This window comes from Anguilla anguilla, chromosome 4 (assembly GCF_013347855.1).
Source record: "Anguilla anguilla isolate fAngAng1 chromosome 4, fAngAng1.pri, whole genome shotgun sequence".
NCBI classification, from domain to species: domain Eukaryota; kingdom Metazoa; phylum Chordata; class Actinopteri; order Anguilliformes; family Anguillidae; genus Anguilla; species Anguilla anguilla.
In genome coordinates this window covers 23,087,249-23,107,385 of record NC_049204.1, presented here as the reverse complement: position 1 = coordinate 23,107,385, position 20,137 = coordinate 23,087,249, and the positions used below count along the sequence as shown (strand labels likewise).

Here is a 20,137-nt window from a genome sequence, read left to right as displayed (position 1 = left end):
TGCTGCACAGCTAGTGGACTATGGAGTGAAAATGAGTGACAACAGTTAATGGTAAAAAAAGAAAGAAAGCAAATCATCCTTCAAATGTCAAAAGTCAGTTTGTTGCAGCAGTGTAGCTGGCAAGTGCACAACAGAGATTAAGGTTTCGCCAGCGGAATACATTGCCCAGGGAACTATCAGCAATAAGAAATTCGGAATACATTATTTTATTTCTTTTATAAAAGTCATTTCGATAGGCCACATCAGAAGCTTAATATAATTAAAACTGACTTTGAATTTATTAGCATCCTTGCATTATTATTATTATTATTATTATTATTATTATTATTATTATTATTCACGAAGTCAAGAATGCAAAATCGTTAAAAAAGAAAGAAAACACGCGCTGGACTATGTTCATCCCAGCTGACTTACAAATCAGTGTCCCGCCAGGACGCCACTGAATTTGACTTATCAACTTTCGTAGGCTACTCCAACAGAATCTTGCAAGATCAGCAGTCCTGCCCACATATAAATTGCTGCGGCCTTTCTGTTCCGCCTCTTGCCTCCAAAACACATCGCCTACTTAGACGTCTCGGTGCCCTCGTGCTTTCGTTGGCTGTCAGTTACAAAAAAGTAGCTCGGTTTATTTGTTTAGCGTTTACAATGACTACAGCACAACCTATATTTTCCAAGGGGGAAAACTGCAAGCCGGTATGGACCGACGCGAACGCTCAATACGACGACACCGACACCCACCTCGAGATTATGGGGAAACCGGTGATGGAGCGCTGGGAGACACCGTACATGCACGAGCTTGCCACAGTTGCAGCTTCCAAAGGTCTGTCAAATTATTTTTTAAAAATAAATGATTACTAATTGTATTGACAAAGTTCAGAGTCAACACAGAGCTACCGTACTAGCAAAATGTGCGTTTAGTGCATTTACATTCAACAGGCAATGCCATTATTCGACTACTGTAGTTAAATGACCACATAACATTGAAAAATGTATTAAACATTCACGTTGTTTTGTCTTCTTGTCTCTGTTCAATGTAAACATAATACATTTGAGAACGACGATTCATTCTTGCCAATTAACTTTAAAGTTAAAGCAGTGCTGCTAGTAACGTGCCTTTATAATTTGTGCATAATCTGTGTTTCAAATGTGAAGATTACATTCTTTATTCTTTTAATCTTGACAACCCGTGTGATCATGACAGCTACCTTTTGAATAAAACGTCCGTGTTCCATGCAAACTTGGGCTATGTGAGGACAAGGGGTGGAGTTATGCCGTCACTCATGCAATCGTTAACTCCTCAAGTACAACAGCCTAAGGATCTAAAAGGATTGTAGCCTACATAGTGTACACGAACACTTTAATATTTATTCGTTGTAACAGCAAAATCAGCATACCCGTGGGTTTCTTGTTTAGAAAGATACATTGGAGTGGAAATTGTACAGTAAATTATTGTTCTATGAAAGAGTGATATCTTTGATAGATTTCAGTCCTGTGCAGTGTGACTTCTGCAAGCTTTAGGCTATAGTTTGACAGTTGGCAGCAACAGGAGGCAGTAGAAATCCAGGCATTCCCATATGTTCAGTACTGCCAGCTTGTGCTATTTTTACACCACTCTGAAAGACTGGAACTCAATGGAGTAGTTTATCACATGCCACAACCTGCTTCATTCTCACACGCTTTTCAAGTTAGATTTAACTTGCTACTTGTATTAGGGTTGACCTTTCATGTTTTTCACAATGTTACGCGTATCAACTCAAGAATGCTGCATTAAAATAGACTGAGAAAGTACAATAAACTGCATGAGACATGCAGTACTTTTGGCAAGCAAATTCAGAGAATAAGGAAAACCAGAAAAACTCCTGCTGTCTGTTACAGGGGGCCGGGTTCTTGAGATAGGGTTTGGAATGGCTATCGCTGCGACCAAGATTGAGTCTTATCCTATTGAGGAGCACTGGATAATCGAGTGCAATGACGGCGTTTTCCAGAGGCTGCAAGAATGGGCCAGGATACAGCCACACAAAGTGAGCATTTTGAGACTTGTCGCCACTCATATTTGTTTGGGGTTTCACAATGATAATCCTTTTGACATTTGACAAGAAAAAAATGGTCTGACTTCTTAAATAATTTTCCTTTTGTAGATAGTTCCTCTTAAAGGCTTATGGGAAGAGGTTGTGCCAACACTGCCTGATGGACACTTTGATGGTAAGGCTTCTAAAGCAATCCCATTTGCAATACTATGAACTACCCATTTTTGAAGAATGTTACCTTGATGACAGTGTTTAATGCTTTGAAGAGTATTCTGCCTCAGAATATCATTTTAAAAACCTGTATGTTGATCTACGGCTGTCTTTCTGTAGGTATTCTGTACGATACCTACCCTCTGTCGGAAGACAGTTGGCACACACATCAGTTCAACTTCATCAAGGTAATTCTTTAAACACAATTGTACAACATTCCGATAAATACATGCCTTAATTTTAAAAACCACAAAGTGTAATTTTTTGAGTGTGACTTTTGACACTGAGGACTACAGATTTTGTCATACAAAAGGCCAAGCTTGACACAAGATATAGAAGTTATATATAAGATATAAGTACTGTATTTAAAGGTACTGTACTCTGAGTCAGATGACCAAGGAGAATATTGGGGGAATTAAAGGACAGGAGTGGCATATCCCATATTTGTATGTGATGCGTACCTATTTGGATATCTTTTGATGTTCTTGGTTTTGTTCATTGGCAGAATATATGAATCCAATACAGAACCATGCCTCATCAGCAAGCATAGGATAGTGTCTTATCGCTTTGGGGATTTGTACCAGGAAACACGACCACATGGAGTTTCAGCAGTATTATGTGCATGGAAACAGGGTGGCGTACATTTTTTGTTTCACCACACTGACCTTCAACACATCTTGTTTTATTTTAACTAAATTTGAAGTCATTCCAGCAGTGCAAGCCACCAGAGGTGGAAACTCCAGGGGTGTTTCTTCCATCCATGAACTCAGCCAGCTAATTTCATGATTTAGTTCTACCTCGTGGCTGAATAGTTGTGCTCATTAGTGAATACAGGTGATTAGAACAAAATACTGGGGAGGAATTTTACTTTCTGAACCTGGATTTTCCACCTCTACACATAACCCTGATGGAGATTCACAGTTCTCCAACGAGCAGATTTATTAAGAGCTGTACCTGATGCAACTTTTTTAGGCTCATGCCAACAGGCTACTGAAACCCAATGGAGTTCTGACCTACTGCAACTTGACATCTTGGGGAGAGTTACTGAAGACTAAATATGATAACATTGAGACCATGTTTCAGGTAAGTCTTCCACATTCCATTATGCTCACCAGTACCAAATACATCAACACTCCATCCATTTATTTGTCCGCAGTACAGTCCCATCTTCAATCAGTCCTGACTGTGAAATCATTTTCTTTTCTCTCGATGGGACCACAGAAAATTATCACTTTTGTAATGTAATTTTTGCTTTTTATGAAACATGAATTCACAGTTTTTCTACAGTGACCAACACTGGGCTGCACCAAATGTCATATACCAGGATTTTGTCTTTCTATTCCAGGAGACTCAGGTGCCTCATCTCATTGAGGCTGGCTTCAAGAAGGAGAAGGTTAGCACCACCTTACTGGACATCATTCCCCCATCTGAGTGTAAATACTATGCCTTCCACAAGATGATTACGCCCACAATCGTAAAGGCATGAGGATGAAGAGACAATGTTGCCTTACATTTATAACTATCCGATATAGCTGCCTTTTCCATCTACCACCTTCCATAACTGCTAGCTTGTGCCTGTGCCACCAAAGTGTCAGTACCACAATTAGCTGTACTGACTTTGTATTATCCTGAATCTCACGATGCACCAAGTGATCCTTTTGCTGAACAAAAGAGTCTTAATAAGCATCTTTTACAAAACTTGAGCATAAACAAGTGGCTGTTCTTCCTAGTCTAATTGTTGAAAGTGGTACTGCATTTCTTGGTACTTTACACTACTATTGTGGATGTTACACTGTAATAAATGACAAATAAATTACTTATATCAATCTTGTTGTTTTTCTTTACACAATATACTTGTGACTTGCCAATGTTTAATCACTTAAATAAATTCTTCAGAACAATTGCAGACAGTTATTATACGTGAAAGGAAGATTATGTAAATCCTGTCCTTATAAATATATGTAATTTCCATTGTATCATTAACAGAAAACATATAGGACATGTGAATATGAGCAAAGGTCCAGCTAGATAATGGTGATTGATTGATTTTGTACTAGCTAATCACCTATCAGAAATGATTGACCAAGACAATATTTTTCAGTTGTTCCTGCTTATCATACTTATCACACTGAAAACCATGTGATAATTTTCCTCAAGCTGAAAGAATCTTTTGAGTACAAAATTCACCAAGGAAAAAAGTTGATGTGGTCAGCAAGTTGAAGTAGAGATAAAAAATAAGATAATAAAATAAAATAAATGTTATAAATTGAATATTTTTTTATACATCATTGCTATGCACATGCCAATCCCCTTTGTCCAGTTTACCTGTTGACTCTGAAGAAGATGAGAAGTCAAAACATCAATCTTATTTAAATAAACATGCTTTATTTTGTGTGCTCCAGTGTCTACATTCAGTAGTCTCTCTGCAGAGCCTGGGTATATATTTTTTCATCAGCAAGTTGTTATAAAATGGCCATTTAAACCTAGTGACCCAAGGACTGAAAACAATAATAGTGTGTGTATATTCTTTCCTACAGAGTGTGCTGTACTCACAGTTTACGTCACTGGACGAAAAATAAAACCCACAAATCCATCACCAAATAGATACTGTTTAATGTCAAAATTGCTTGAGTATTGAGGTCCAAGATTGGTCCAAGATAATGCACTGACAAGCAAATGCATCAATTCCAGTGCATAGACACTGAGTGTAAGCTCTGAACTGTTTCATATTAATCTCAGTTGAATGGAAAATAGGTGTCGTTTTCAAAAAGAAAAAGTGGGATAAGAACAATAAATTGGATTTTTTCTACATCTGTAGTCTTTTTAAATAAATTATGGAAGAGAGCAACATGATACAAACATCAGAGCTGGCATGGCTTGACAGTGTGTTTGCAAGCTGACATGAATACGCTGCCAACCATTAAAACAGCAGCTGCATAACAAAAATAGAAGCAGCTGTTGAATCAAACTGACACCAGAAAACTGCTGTTACTTTTACTTTAAAAGTTATTTCAGTGAAAGGCTTTTGGCAAAAGACAGCAAATTAACATGTGTGACAACTGTTTCAATCCAATCTCAGCTTTTAATTGGCAGTGGTTGAGGCTACCTTGGCTAACACAGCTGCTGAAAACAGTATATGGGTTCCAGCAGAGGGCAGACACACTACATTGAAGCCAAAGCCATACATGTACACTTGATACAGTGTGATTTGGAGAAATCATTAACTAATAATCATATATGCACATACTAGTTTGGAACAAACAGGCCAATATGACTATAGTGCATCATCTACACAAACCATACTTATTAATAAAACATGCATTGGACAGAGTTCTAAATATTAGAATTATATTTCAATTATAATATATATTATGTGCAATAAATAATATGCAGCTAGAAACAAGACATTCTTTCAAAAAACAAGAATTATTTAATTACTGGTCATTTCAAGACATCCACTTTTATTGGTACTTGTCATTTGGCCATACAAGCTGTAATAAAGAACTACATTATAAATGCAACATAATAAATAATACTGTATTTCAAAGTAATACAATTTCAAACGGATAAGTGATATATCCACATTCTGGGGATATTGCTATAACATCTATATTATAATGCTATTTCAAATACATTGCTATAATATCTATATTATAATGCTATTTCAGATCAATAAAGTATTATAAATAGTATAATTTCAGCAAATCATTTCTGACATAGTATTTCCACTCTGTGTAAACATGGCTGATGCTGTAATAAATATTTTAAAAACTGAGACTTAAGACTTAACAGTACATTGAAACTGAAATCACGTAATATATAGGCTCTGGAATCTGTTCATATACCTGAATAAAAACACAATAAAAAAGATGCTAGACAGCTGGATAGTCTATGAAATTCCCATCAAACACTAATATTAGATAACCATTAATTTTACATAGAGCAGCTTCATCATGATCTACCCCAGTCATATGGAGATCTAAATGTGCCAAAATTAAATAAATTATGAAATAAATAAATGTGGAATTATATAAATAAATATATAAATAAATAAATTGGTAAATAATTAAATAAATACTTAATTTTAGCTTATGACTGTTCTTTTCACAAGAAAGTTATATTTTATTTCATAATAACATGTTGTATTTCCGATTGGCTTTTTAGAGTGATCACTCCCTGTTCACTCTCTGCTCGTGTTGATTGATAGGAGGACTTACCATTTTGAAAAGTGTCATTATAAAATGAAAAAGGGCGTTCGGAAATAAAAATGCCATTCGGGAATAATTCATTCAGAAAAGTATTATTGTTATTATATTATATGTTATTATGAAATGACATAATATTTCATATTATGAAATAACTCAGAATTTTGCCCATCTAATCATGTCAATTGGTATTTTTCAACTTAAGTCATTCATTCATGATAATAATTATTAAATCACCTTGTGCATCTGTTCAACATTGTTCCTTATGTGTTGTTGCAATTAAAAATTCATCACACTTATCACAAAAAATATGGGTGTTAACCATGAGAAAGAGGTCAAATTCCAACTGCGAATCTAGCTACATAAGCATGTGGTACAGTGTTAAACCTCAGTATCACTTATTTTCCTGTGACCCTAAGCCCTATTTGAAAAGAGAAGCATTATTTTCTAGAAAAGATGTACTGTTAAATAAAAGAAATTTTTTTTGGCATCCAGCATGGCATAAATTCACACATATAGAGGACAGGATTGTTATGGCACACTGTTAGTCGACCTTGTCCAAGCCAAAAAGGATACATGTGGTGATCAAAGTTTTACCACCTCATAATAGGCACCAGTAGTTTTTGCAGAACTGATGTGTTTTAATTAATTACTCTTTGTTAGCACATTCTGTATATGTAGGGATATTTTATCAGGCTTGCAATGTTATTTCTTTACACATTATTCGTTTGGAATCTTACTACAATAATTCAGATAATGTCCTTTCCTCAAGGGCGCAATGCAATTCCCAGCTGTAGCAAACCTTCAAAGTTCAGCTCCAGTGTGTTTTAGCTATTAGACTATTACTACTCTGACTCATGCTACTGAGCACAAGCGATACCTTTCAAATGGCAGGGGACAAATTGTCCAGGGTCCCAGCAACAATTATGTGATCAGCATGGTTCGGGCTGACTGTGAACACCAAATCGAGGCAATCCGCGTGGGAGTGCACTGCTCTCGTGTGCATTAGCTGCTCCACAACAGAACACCCCAGGCTGAATGATGTCAGCCGTGGGGAGTTCTGTTGGAATTTTAAACAATGATTGCTTAAGCAGGCTTTGATACATGACCACTGCCCATATACTGGGAAATTACATTGTTCAATTGTGAAAGAAAAGGATGCCTGCAAAACAATGCTCGCTAATTCAGCTATTAAAGGCCTTGGTACAGAGACCTTATCCTATCTACCCAGTTCAACAGACCAGAGCAGTGATGGAGTAGTCCCTCTTAATGAATGGCAATGCAAATGTTTTGACAGCCACAACAGGGCATTTCTCTCTATGAGAGCCAACGGAAGCATCTGTATTACAGCTTTCAAATTAACATGAATTTAAATTAACTCTGCCAATTGACAAAGAGGCAAAGAGGACTGGCCCTGGGTGAACATAGCAGTTACAATGATAAATGTACATTCTAAAAAACATTATTTGGAAATATGGAGAAGCATATTGCAGAGTATGAAAACGTTGATGGGGTAGTATATATAATTTACCTCTGTAAATTTAGGCCTATATTTGCAGTTTCCTAATGCTGCAACCGCAGGGATTTAAATATACCATCAGTCAAAATGAACAGTAGTCTAATCTTGCAACTCGTGTCATAACAATACCACTGTTCAAGCATATTCCTCAAACAGCACAGCTGTAATGAAGAAGTATAATGGCCTAGTTCGTAGCCTATACGAGGCTAGGCTACTACCTGCAACAATAAGACCAAGAACTAAAAAGGCAACAAAATCAAGGGTAGGCCTCTGCAACTTTGAGAACGTCTTCACTAATAGCTACATTGTACGGATTCCATGTAAGAAAACTCTTCGTTTTTTTTTTTTTTTTGTGGAATTGCTTATTTAATAATTATAACATTTTTCTCTGTACATCGCATTGATAGGATTCGGCTAGGGACAATCGCAAGGGTTCTCATGTAAGTAGGCTATGTATATAGGCTATTTAAGTAAATATTACCCAATTACGTTTTTATTTTTATGCTCGAGTTGTTCTAAAATATTTACTCGTTCTTCCGGCCAGTTGTGGTTACTGGAGTTAAGCACGCGGTTGTTTTTGAATGTTCTCCCAGCCGTTATAGGAAACGGTTCCAGGATTTTGTGTGGTTACAGAAACTAAACAGTTGACCTTATTTATTTAACCAACTAAAATAAAATATAACACCATTTCAGCCATTATGAAAATGGTTTGGTGTCTGTGTGCCCTGTGGGCAACCATTTGTCTCGGAGACAACATCTACACTAACAGCTGGGCAATTCATTTGAGCGGCACGCCTTTACACATTGAGAGGATCACAAGGAAATATGGGTTCATCAATTTAGGGAAGGTAACACTTCAGCTAAAAACTATAACTTACAATGAAATAGCAAATTAGCCAAACTCCCATATTAGCTAATTAGGCTAAATAGTTTAGCTTTTTACGCCTTATTAATCGCAGGAATTCATTTTAACTTAGATATTTGCGGACGGAAACTACTACCATATGAAGCATAGATCAGTAGCGGAGCAGTCGTTCCAGGCTCATCATTCACACAACCTACGAATGAAAAGAGATCCTAAGGTAAACAATGCTAACATTTTCCTTTGTTTTGGTGGTTTGATTTCGAAGACGTAATCGTTAGCATACACGGAGTAAGCAAATCTTCACTACGCTGACGTAATTATTTTGTTCCCGATTTAAGGTATTTTGGTTCGCCCAACAGTCAGCGAAGCCTCGAAAGAGACGTCATCCTACGCCACTCAACGATCCACTCTTTAACGAGCAGTGGTTTCTGGTAGCCTATTTGATTTCCCTACCATGATTGTACTCGCGTTGTCAAATGCCTTGTTACACAGTTGCCTTTGACGCTTTATTCTTCCTAGAGTGATGCATTTAGTCAGAATGTGGTGGCAGCCTGGATAAGGGGCTGTACAGGGAAAGGCGTTGTGGTCTCCGTATTAGATGATGGCATTGAGAAGAGCCACCCTGACCTTTCTGAAAATTATGTGAGTGGTTCTGAGAAACATTTAATTCATTTGTTATAAGATGGTTTTGAACAGCAGTTGACCCTAAAACAGAACATAACTTGTGTCTTCATGTCTTCTAAGGACCCAAAGGCCAGCTATGATATGAATGATAATGATGCCAACCCGGAACCTCCATACTCACAGATCAGTCAAAATAGGTATAGCAAAATTGACACATATAAATACATCGAAATTACAATTCTTACAATGATAAGAATGCATATATAGAGATACTTTTGCAATTAGAGTGGAATAGAATAACTTTTTCCAAGGGGGCTTCAGGAATGAATAACAACAGCAAACAAATATTTGTTTAATAATCTGTAATGTTTCTATATCCTACATCACACAGGCATGGAACACGCTGTGCTGGGGTAATTGCAGCTGTGGCAAACAACACAGTGTGCGGTGTCGGGGTAGCATTCAATGCCAGGATTGGCGGCAAGTGCTGACTTCAAATTTCAAGAGCATTTCCATAAAATAATTATTTTGTCACTTATGGTTAATTTCTCTGTGTGTGATTCTGCATTTTTGTACCCTTGTGCCTAGGTATTCGGATGCTAGATGGCTATGTCACTGACTTACTGGAGGCTAAGTCACTTACCTTCAATCAGCAACACATCAACATCTACAGTGCCAGTTGGGGGCCCAAGGATGATGGCAAGACTGTGGATGGGCCTGGAATACTGGCCTCTGAAGCATTCATCAGAGGCATAAGCAGTGTATGATATAATAGAAATCAAATTATTCAGCTATATCATTGAGTTCATTATGGCTCCTGAACTTAAAACAACTGTATTCTGATTATTGACAAAGAAATTGCAGGAGGGCTTGGAATATAGAGGTTGCTCAGGTGTAGATTATTGCAAATCATAACTTTTTATAGCTGAAGGGTTAGGAGCATGTTGTTTATATCCATACATTTGTCCAGTAACTAAAAATGATGTGGTGATTAAATCTGATTCTGCAGGGTCGAGGTGGCTTGGGTTCCATTTACGTGTGGGCCTCTGGGAATGGTGGTACCAACTTGGATAACTGCAATTGTGATGGCTATTCCAGCAGTATATATACACTATCCATTGGCAGTGCCACAGAGAAAGGAACTGTGCCCTATTACAGTGAGCCCTGCCCTGCCATTATAACGACAACTTACAGTGGAGGAAGCTGGCATCACCGCAAAATTGTAAGACCCTCCATAAGACCCAAGTACATATGCCGTACATTATTTGGCGTGCAGTTTGTGCATTCGTGTGTTTCTCCATTATGACTTATTTCACAAGCAGTTGCTGAGGTAAACAACAGAATGTAACTATCCTTCGAACCTGGTCCTCCCATTTCCCAGGTCACCACAGACGTACGGCACTCTTGCACTTCTGATTATACAGGAACCTCTGCGTCTGCTCCTCTGGCTGCTGGGATCCTTGCACTGGCATTGGAGGCAAAGTAACAACTTCTCTGTAATTATAAGAGCACAGTAACCACTTTGTTTTTGTTTTATAAAAAAAAAGAAAAGATTTGGCTTACCAATGAAAGCTGAAAGGACTGAAATACACTGGCCATTTCCTCAGCCCTGCACTGACTTGGCGTGATGTGCAGCACATCACAGTGCGGGCATCTAGACCAGCTGGCCTTAGAACAAAAGACTGGCACACCAATGGGGTGGGAAGACCTGGTGAGTTTAGGGTCAGGGAAGGATAGCATATACTTAGTTTTTCTTTGGTTCAATAACATTCTTCTGTCTTGTGTGCTGTATCAGTTAGCCATTACTATGGGTATGGGCTGCTGGATGCTGCAAGGCTGGTTGATCTGGCCAGAAAATGGGATCCAGTGCAACCACAGAGGAAGTGCCTCACTGATGTCATCACCAGCCCCCAGTAAAGAAAATACTTTCATTCTTTATTTTTATAAGGGGAGGTTGATCATTTTCTTCATATGGTGCCCCAAAAAATGGTATTGTGTATGAAAAGCCATTAAGAAAATGTGCATATTGGTTGATAATGATTCTAGCAGTTTATTGCTGTTATAAATATTTCCAAATTAAATTGGGTCTTCAGCTTATGAATGTGAATTCCATAATGATCTTATTTGATCTGCTGCCCTGAAGCATCTGGCTTGCCGTCTGTCTTGTAGTGAGCTTCGTGGGAAGCTGATACTAAAGTGGAATGAGACAGCCTGTCTGAGGACCAAAAACTGGATTCACTCTCTGGAACACATCCAGGCACGACTCACACTGGCCTACACTAAGCGAGGAGCCCTGTCACTTACCCTCACCAGTCCCCTGGGAACCCGCTCCGTGCTGGTCACTGTCAGGCAAGACATAAGCACCAGTACTACCGTAAATTTAATGCCCACAAAGCGGTTCCACAAATTTGCCTTTTAATATAAAATAAACAGTAAAGATTGGCACTATATGTGATCTCATTAAAAAAAAAAAAAATGAACAGATGCAATTTGTGAAATGTACGTCTAATATAAAGGCATGTAGATGTATGTGAAGATTCCTTTTGTTTCATGGAAGGCCAGTCATCCTTTTAAGCATTGTAGTGTGATGGTTCTCAATAAAAGTTGGGACCATCGAACAAGACACCCAACCAGCTCATTACATGTATCATGGCTTATTAAACTATATTTCACCAATTTGTGTAGTGTAACTGCAAACTTGTATAGGATCAGAGATGGGGGAAATAGAATAGCTATGTCCTTTCCACTGTCTTGGCTTTTTCAGGCCTTTAGATGCATCTGCAAAGGGATATAATGACTGGGTCTTCATGAGCACACACAGCTGGGATGAGGACCCTCGTGGCCTATGGACTTTCCAAATAGAAAATAAGGGAGATCCATCCAATAGAGGTAAATTTTGCCCCAAAAACAAAGATGCCTTGTATTCCCAGTGAAAGGATAAACACAGCCTTCGTCTTTGAGTAGAGAAAACCAAGAAGTCAAATCTAGCTAATCATGAGCTATGTGTGGATAATCCTGGACAGGCAATGTAAAAAGAATCCCGACGTCGTCATAGCAGTCACGGTTTTATCTGCACATGGAAAGTAATTTACTCGCAGAACTTTCCATATTTCCCCAGGATTCTTGACCCATTTCCAAGTAGTGCTGTATGGGACGGAGGAACGTGTGATAGAAAGGCAGATGGAGGGAGCAGTGGTTAAGCCATGTGAAATTATAAGCTCTGATGGGGGCTGTAAAGGTACATGCCGTCATACCTTACAGTACACCATGGAACTGTACCTGGGGGGATGAATAAATTATAGTAGAACCGCAGAAATGTGGACATCTACGGTATGGAGGAAGTGAAATAACTTTGAAGGTCACATAAAAATACACAATTTTTAAGCATTTGTATTGCTTTCAGATTGGAATAGATACATTACTTTCACAACTAGCCTGCTATCATTTTGTAGTTTAAGTTTATAAACTAAAAATCAAACCAGCAGTAATTGGGAACCCATTTAGAACATTAATGAAGATTAATCACCTTTCTAATGACATTCCTCCTTTTCTGTCCTGAATCTATTTGTCTCCCATTGATAAAGAAAAATACATTGTAGCACAGCAAAAAATTTAATGCACTTATTTTTGTGTAGCAAGTAAATCTTTTGTAAAATAGCATGAAATAAGGAATGTGCAATTTAGCATGTATATATACAAATTATAATGATTTTGTTTTATGAAAGTGTTTCATGAAAGCATTAGCTATTTTTAAGGAACAGTGTTGGGCACTAGCTCACAATCTAATAAAACAGATTTGTACAATTAATGAAAATGAGGCTGATAAACAAGTCCTGCAAGTGTGAAACAAACCCCCAATAAATAATAACAAAGTTGTTTTGGTGGAATAAATGTTTTATCACAATATCTAACATTGCAATTTATTACAATACATGTAACAAAAATAAGAGCATAATTCTTCCTTTTCATTGTTTCTCTTTTTTATACTCAAGAGTGTGCCTATCCCCTGTACATGTTTGAGACCATCTGCTCGGCATCCTGTCCCCCTCATTACTATGAGTCGGGTAGCAACAGCACCAAGTCTGATCGGAGGTGCCTACTGTGCCATCATACCTGCCAGACTTGCTTTGGTGAGGGGAAGAACAGCTGTCTGGACTGTCCACCCTATTCCACTTTTGACCCTTTCCTGGGTACCTGTAGCTTCTCTTTCTACCCACGGAGCCATTGGCGCAAGGCAACAGATGGGACGAAGCAGGCAGCAGCGGTACTTGGCATTCTCCTGGCAGGCCCACTGCTGATCCTGTGCCTGGTGTGGGCCTCTACGTGGATGGCGAGCACGCTCATCATACCCTACATTGCAGCTAGGACCCAGGCGCACAATGGCACGGACCCCAGTCAGGCTGACGGAGTGGAGATGGCGACCGTCAACATGTTCAGAGATGATCAGTAACATTCGGGATAACTCCAGGGAAATTTGACAACTTTCAAAATAAAGCTTTCTCAAGACACAAGATTGTTGCTTTTTCTTTGGTTGCTGAGAGGTCCTTAGTAGAAATGTGGTCTGTTACAAATATAAAAATAAGAAATAAGCAAACATTTGTGAAAAAAAGCTTTATCTCTAGACTCTAGAATTTCATTCATCAGCTTATTTTCATGTAAAAATAAATTTTGTTTTAAAAACATATTCAGATGATTTTTTCTCCAATATTCTGAGATAAATTGACACAAACAGTATTTATTCCTATGCTGAAGTATAATTTATGCCAAAGAACCTTACATTAATACTGTTGCTAGCTGTGCTTGTGTGAACACAAATGTTCACACACTTGATTATAATTCAAACTTAAAAAGTAAAGAAAAATCTTTCTTGGGGAGGTCAAGTCTGGAATATTCTACACAAACGTCTGTACTCTATAAAAAACAAAATGCCACTTAGGGTTTACTAGCTTGGAGGTTAGTGGTAATGGTATTTTATGCAGCTGTGCAAAACTTCAGACCACAGGAATGGAATATTTCTGGTACAAGGAGAGTTTCCAGGGGACTGAGCTCAACAATATCCTCTGCCTTTCTGTGTGTCCAAGCAGTCTGTGGGCAACAAATGATCTGCTGCATCTCTCAGCCCTGTGGCCATCTCTGAAGGCCCAGGAGAGGGGGTGGTCAGAGCAAAGTTTATCTCGTCAGCTCCAGGGAAGAGCTTACTGAAGCCAAGATCAAACAGACAGAAGAGGTTGAAAGCCACCATGGCCAGGAGTGGAAAAACCGTGAGCCCTGAGCCAAACCCACGCCAGGAGCTGCAGAGATGGAGTGAGAGCCAATACACAAGCCTGAGAGAGAGAGAGAGAAAGGGAGGGAGGGAGGGAGAAAGAAGAGGATTCAGACTTGTTTTCAAACTGAACTACACAAAAAAATATTTAGACAAAGAGGATACAACAGTCCTACTCCCAGCTCTTACCTCCCTCCCATAAAGACTCCAGCCAAGATGGGCACTGCTTTCAGCTGGTCTTGAGCCAGAAAGGAAGCCATAACAACAAGGTTGAGAGTATAGAGGGACAGCTGTTCCAAGGACGCAGTAACGAATAGCTGCTGAAGGGTAGAACCTCTGGGTGATGCTTGCACAGGCTCCAGGGATGCAGTGCAGAAACGGGACACAACGGTGGTCAGCATGGCTAGGAAGAATAAAGAGTATTCATTGCCTCTGGTGATATGTACACTGTTCAGCCAGATATAAACCTGCTTTTCAAAATATAAAATTCATGCACAATGTTGCCTTAGAGGTAGCTGGAGACTTTACTGGCTGTATATCTGCACAGTATAGTATAGTAGTAATAAATAGTGAGGTATGAAATATAAATTTGTCTAGATGCAACTATACAATCACCAACTTGTATATTAATTAGACTGAGTAGAAAATATATTATTTGTATTTCAATCATTTAAGTATTTGACACACTCAAGAAAACTACTATGCATGTCAGAGGGCCAAGTAGTTTCTTATGCAAAAGATGGTAAACATGTTATCCTTTTTGTGAGCCTCAACCTTTGTATTTATCTATGTGATTGTCTGTAAGTGCAACAGCTTTGAACTTGGTAACTAGGCAACAAGATGTCATCTGATCTTGTGCTGCTTTGATATCCAAACCTAATAAGCCCTACCTTCCTTCCACCTTCACCTCATTAAATTGTTTTGCATAAGCTGAGGAAATTACTTTTTATCTCTGAGCTCCCCATAAAACTCAGAATGCCCATGCCCGTAGGGACCTATTAAGGACTGGAACACCAGACACTAACAAACTCCAAACCCATGAACAATTTCAATCTATTTTGACATAGTCCAACTGTTGATTGCAAATGTTGTCCTGATAATCAATGTTTTTTTTCCTCCTGATCAACACACTGCTTTTGGTGTGGCCCCCTAATAATAATGACGATGTCTCTTAGTCTATTATAATATTTTAAAGATTAACATACCCAGCAAGATTGGCACTGCTGCCACAGCACAACACTGGAGTGTGAAAATGAGGCGGCTGACCAAGTCTGGACAGTGGGGGGCATCCAAGGGAACATAGAAGTAGAGTGCATACAGAATCCCTGGGAGACACAGCAAGGATGCCAGAGCTGAGCATAGAGCAGGAACACGGCCACTCATGCAGCACCTACAGCAACAGTGCCCACTGTTGGCTGCCTCTGGAACTGCGTCACACTCCCCTTCTTCCTGCGGGTCCCAAATGTTCATCTCAATACATTCTGGTAGGGTCCTTATCAGCGGGCGGCCTTCATCTACTGTTGAGTCCAGATTGGTGGACTCCAGGGGGTTCCACTGCTCCCCTTCTCTGCCATTTGGAACTTCACCCTGGAGCGCTGGTGGTGGGGTACGGGTGCAGTTTTCCATGGGAACCCCTCCTAGTGTGTCCACTAAAGGGATATCATTAGCAACAGCGTCCTCTGGCAATCCCTGCCGTTCAGTATTTTCCTGTTGTTGTTCTGTGAATTCACCACAGGATCGATTATTGTAGGGATGAGCTTCTGACCAGGAGAAAAAGCAAAAATAATCTCAGACATCTCCAAACGTTTCTAGGGGCACTGAAAATAGTCACATATTTTGGACCACACAAAATCATTATTTATCCATGTACAGCTATTTTGTGAAAATCTAACATTAAGTGAGGGTTACATTCAGTATCTGCCAAAGAACATGGTAACTTACGGTCAATATGGTCCCCTGTTGGCAAGGGCTCTAAGGAATGTTGAGAGCCAGGGACAGAGTGAGCGGGAGAGTGCAGCTCCTCAACAGATGATTCAGGGCTATCTGACACAGGAGCCAAGGAGATCTGTGTGTCCAGATCCAGGAATGGGGAGAAGGACAGACGGGCAGGGTCAATGTCCTGCAGCTGGTTGATTATATCACTGATAGACTCCTTCACACTGTCAAACTCCTTAACCTCATGATTGTTGACAGCCAGGTGCCCTGCTGATGTCATTGTCCCAAAACCTACAGCACAGAATAGTCATGAAAAATAAATCCACACATACAATAGTTGGTTCTCACACTTTCACAGCACTTTATGTCAAGATCAGACAGTGAATATATACAGGCTCTGATCAAAATAAATGTGTGAAGAGTATTACAAGGATGAAGTCGGTTAGCAACAATGAAATTCCAGTCCTTGAGGCAGTGAGTGTTAAGTGGTCTCCATCTTTTTGCAATAGAAAAGTTGGAACATTATGTGGCAGAAAGCCTGATTGCCTTCAGGCCAATCCAGGATAGACTCCCCATATACTGTACACCAACCCCAAATTCTTTTTCAAGACAATTTAAATTGCACAACGATATCAACCTTCAACTAAAGAGTTTCATGGACCAAAATATGGATATGAAATATACATTTGTCTAGATGAAACTTTGAATAATGAGTGAAATAAGCAAAGGCTTGGACTGATATTCAGCTTTGATTTATATGGCCTATTCCGTCAGCCATTGTTCAAATGATAGTTCCCGATGCGCCCTGTAGATTTGAGCATCTGGGAATTCGATTTGAGTTCGACTGCGGGCCCAGCGGCTGCTCCTCTGATTACATGACCGACAAGCAACTTGGAAGGTCCTTTAGTCTAAATCCAAACCCATCATAAGTAGGGCACATAGTCCAACCCACTGAGCTGCAACAGAGGGCGATGGAAAGCAGAGTTCACATGTGCTTTCATTTGCCAGCTAAAAATGAATGCAAGCCTTAATGTTTAAAATAGCTGTGTTGCCCTTGTTTTAATCATTTATCAAAGAAAATTGCACGGAATTGACACGATCATGTGATAGAATGATGATTAAACAAAACTACTTCGTATTGATCTAATATACATTGTGAACGCTCTGAATTTTAAAGAACTGATAATAATGGAAGGCTTATGTCCTAAATTAGTTGCATGTGTATGTGCAATGAATAGACATATTAAACAAGAGAACATTCACTTGATAGTATGCTTGCTTGCATCAAAGTAAACGGTTAATATTTGCACAAAATATACAAATAAGCACATGCACAATGAGTATAATTATATTTTGAAACGTCGTCGGGAAAATAGACGTTCTCCAAAAATAGAAGAGTAAATAACCTAAAATACATTTCCTAATCGTTCGGTCATTCCCATGCATTCATCAATAATCCGGAGAAAGTAAGGTAACATTTCAAAACAATTTAAAATTCATAACAGGGAAATGCTGGAACGAATCCCAACAATGCATACACCAAACGTTTTCTCCAAGTATGACCGTTAAAGGTTAAAAGAAAAGGATGCTAAAACGGAACTTACTGTAAACTTTTTTCGGGGAAGTCAAAAGCAAGGCGAGGATTATTCAGTGGGTTATTGGTATGTTCAGAATTATCACTTGAAACGTTGGGTCCAGCCAGACTTTTCTCTTATCTTTCGCTGACTTTTCCCCCTCAATACTCCAAACTTCTGAATCAAATTTCAAGGCAGACAAAATACTACACTTTAACACCCGCCCACATAGTTTTTTGGTGGCACGTCACTGGGAACATATGGAGCGAATAACTGCGTAGCGGATATACAGAGGGGGCGTTAGTATTTTTATGAGTAGTTCTTAAGGCATCCTTTTATTTCAAAATTGTCTGAGACGTCAAAACTCCAACACATTTTTTCAAATGCACATTATGCATAAAATGCTTTAAATCTGCGTAATACTAAAAACGCAACACAGAGAAAACGTGATTCATCCTAGTCGTGGGAGAGTTTTGGAGGGGTGGGTGGTAGCCTATATTAAGTTACCATTGTTTCAGTGAGTGCCATACTCCCGATAGCCCACACTCAGTAGCCACGGGCTATAAAACCCGACGCTATTCTTTGAACTGTCAAATACTTTTATTTTTTTGAGGACTTTAAAAAAAAATGATGGACCGTTTCCTTTATCAAACAAATCAAATGTGAATTTTGAAAATGCGTGTAAAATGTAAGTGAAGCACGCACTAGTTGAAAAAACAATCCTTCAGTATTAGTCAAGAGAACGACGTGCGTGCGATATGTGCCAGGGCTGCAGTATGTTTTCACTCTAAGAAGGTGCCCAGGGCAGGTGCCCAGTAGAGGGAATGATTTGTAAAGAATTTCAGAGGCTTTGAAGACAGCTAGAACAGAAGCGAAAACACACAATAGTCCTCTTTGTTTCCCAGCCATATGTGCGGGAAATAAAGGTTAGGAGAGAAGAGTAGTGTTTCACTACAGGGCTGGTAAAATCGTTGCTCTGAAGTTTTTATCCCGAGGATGTGTAGCTAAGAAGCGGACCTACAAAGGGCTTCCATATCAAATTTTACCATGCATATAACCGTTCCTAGTTAGCCTACCCATAATAATTTTAGTCAAAAATCGTTTCTTACTAGCACAAAAAAACATTATGTGCATGCCCATGATGCATTAACAGGACATAAAGTATTGTAATCAAAATGTTAAATGAACAATTACATAATTTCACACTGCTTAAATTTATTTTTCTAATTTAAACATAACAAAATTATGCAACCTTTTTTTCAGAGAGAAGAAAAAAACATGTTCAACAAAGAATTTTTTCCAACATATAACCTGCTTACCAGAGCAACAGGTCCCCAATTTAAAAGGCCAAGTTCAGAATCCTGCTTTGTAATGGTTGACAAAAGCAAGGGATTAAACGTGAAATCCACAAAGATCCAATGTGAAGGTTTGAATATACAAAACTAATCCACAGAATAACTAAACATTTTGGTATAGAATGAGTTAGTATAAATGCATCAGTATCCCAATACATCTGTCACTGTCAGCACCCTGTATGCAGATTACTCACCTTTCATTGTTATTTTGTCCTTACCTTTGACTTAGAATTAAATGCAAATGTTATCGACTTTTTCTTCACGAACTCAGTAGGTAAGGAGAGTTCGTTTTAGTGACAATGGACTTGTTAAACTGTGTTTGGGAAGACGAGAAATACATATTTGCATAATAATTTTAAGTCAGAGAAAGGATGGGTAGTGTAGATGTATAATCACTCGCCTACCACCGCAGAGACATGGGTTCAATCCCCGGCAGCGGTACTTCCGGCTTGGTCAGACGTTCCTACGAACACAATTGGCAGTGCTCGCGGGTGGGAAGGCGGTGAGGGTGTGAGTCCCGATCATTGCATTAGCGACTCCTACTGGTTGGTCGGGGCGCC

At 39.0% G+C, this 20,137-nt stretch overlaps 3 protein-coding genes across 4 annotated transcripts; 2 read left to right on the top strand and 1 right to left on the bottom strand.

Moving 5' to 3' along the window:
• Nucleotides 1-520: 520 nt before the first annotated feature.
• Nucleotides 521-4,063, top strand: gamt (guanidinoacetate N-methyltransferase). Its single transcript, XM_035412183.1, has 6 exons — nt 521-820; nt 1,876-2,021; nt 2,139-2,202; nt 2,358-2,425; nt 3,210-3,320; nt 3,583-4,063. The coding sequence occupies exons 1-6, from the start codon at nt 646-648 to the stop codon at nt 3,721-3,723; spliced, it is 705 nt and encodes a 234-aa protein (XP_035268074.1). The 5' UTR covers nt 521-645; the 3' UTR covers nt 3,724-4,063.
• Nucleotides 4,064-8,374: 4,311 nt separating this feature from the next.
• Nucleotides 8,375-13,918, top strand: LOC118224618 (proprotein convertase subtilisin/kexin type 4-like). Its single transcript, XM_035412175.1, has 15 exons — nt 8,375-8,401; nt 8,939-9,043; nt 9,165-9,257; nt 9,346-9,468; nt 9,571-9,647; nt 9,842-9,930; nt 10,039-10,211; nt 10,460-10,672; nt 10,832-10,932; nt 11,058-11,161; nt 11,246-11,363; nt 11,620-11,799; nt 12,215-12,339; nt 12,569-12,688; nt 13,443-13,918. Exons 2-15 carry the CDS (start codon nt 8,966-8,968, stop codon nt 13,898-13,900), a joined length of 2,052 nt encoding a protein of 683 aa, XP_035268066.1. The 5' UTR covers nt 8,375-8,401; nt 8,939-8,965; the 3' UTR covers nt 13,901-13,918.
• Nucleotides 13,919-13,980: 62 nt separating this feature from the next.
• LOC118224619 (transmembrane protein 79-like) lies at nt 13,981-18,968 on the bottom strand. 2 transcript variants are annotated; one of them, XM_035412178.1, is made up of 5 exons: nt 18,253-18,968; nt 16,655-16,939; nt 15,919-16,473; nt 14,903-15,116; nt 13,981-14,011 (listed from the first exon to the last, which is right to left on the bottom strand). In XM_035412178.1, the coding sequence occupies exons 2-5, from the start codon at nt 16,926-16,928 to the stop codon at nt 13,996-13,998; spliced, it is 1,059 nt and encodes a 352-aa protein (XP_035268069.1). In that variant the 5' UTR covers nt 16,929-16,939; nt 18,253-18,968; the 3' UTR covers nt 13,981-13,995. The 2 variants fall into 2 exon arrangements, with proteins under 2 accessions (XP_035268069.1, XP_035268068.1); XM_035412177.1 differs by having other exon boundaries at nt 14,001-14,774; nt 18,253-18,966.
• Between the last annotated feature and the right edge of the window lie 1,169 nt (nt 18,969-20,137).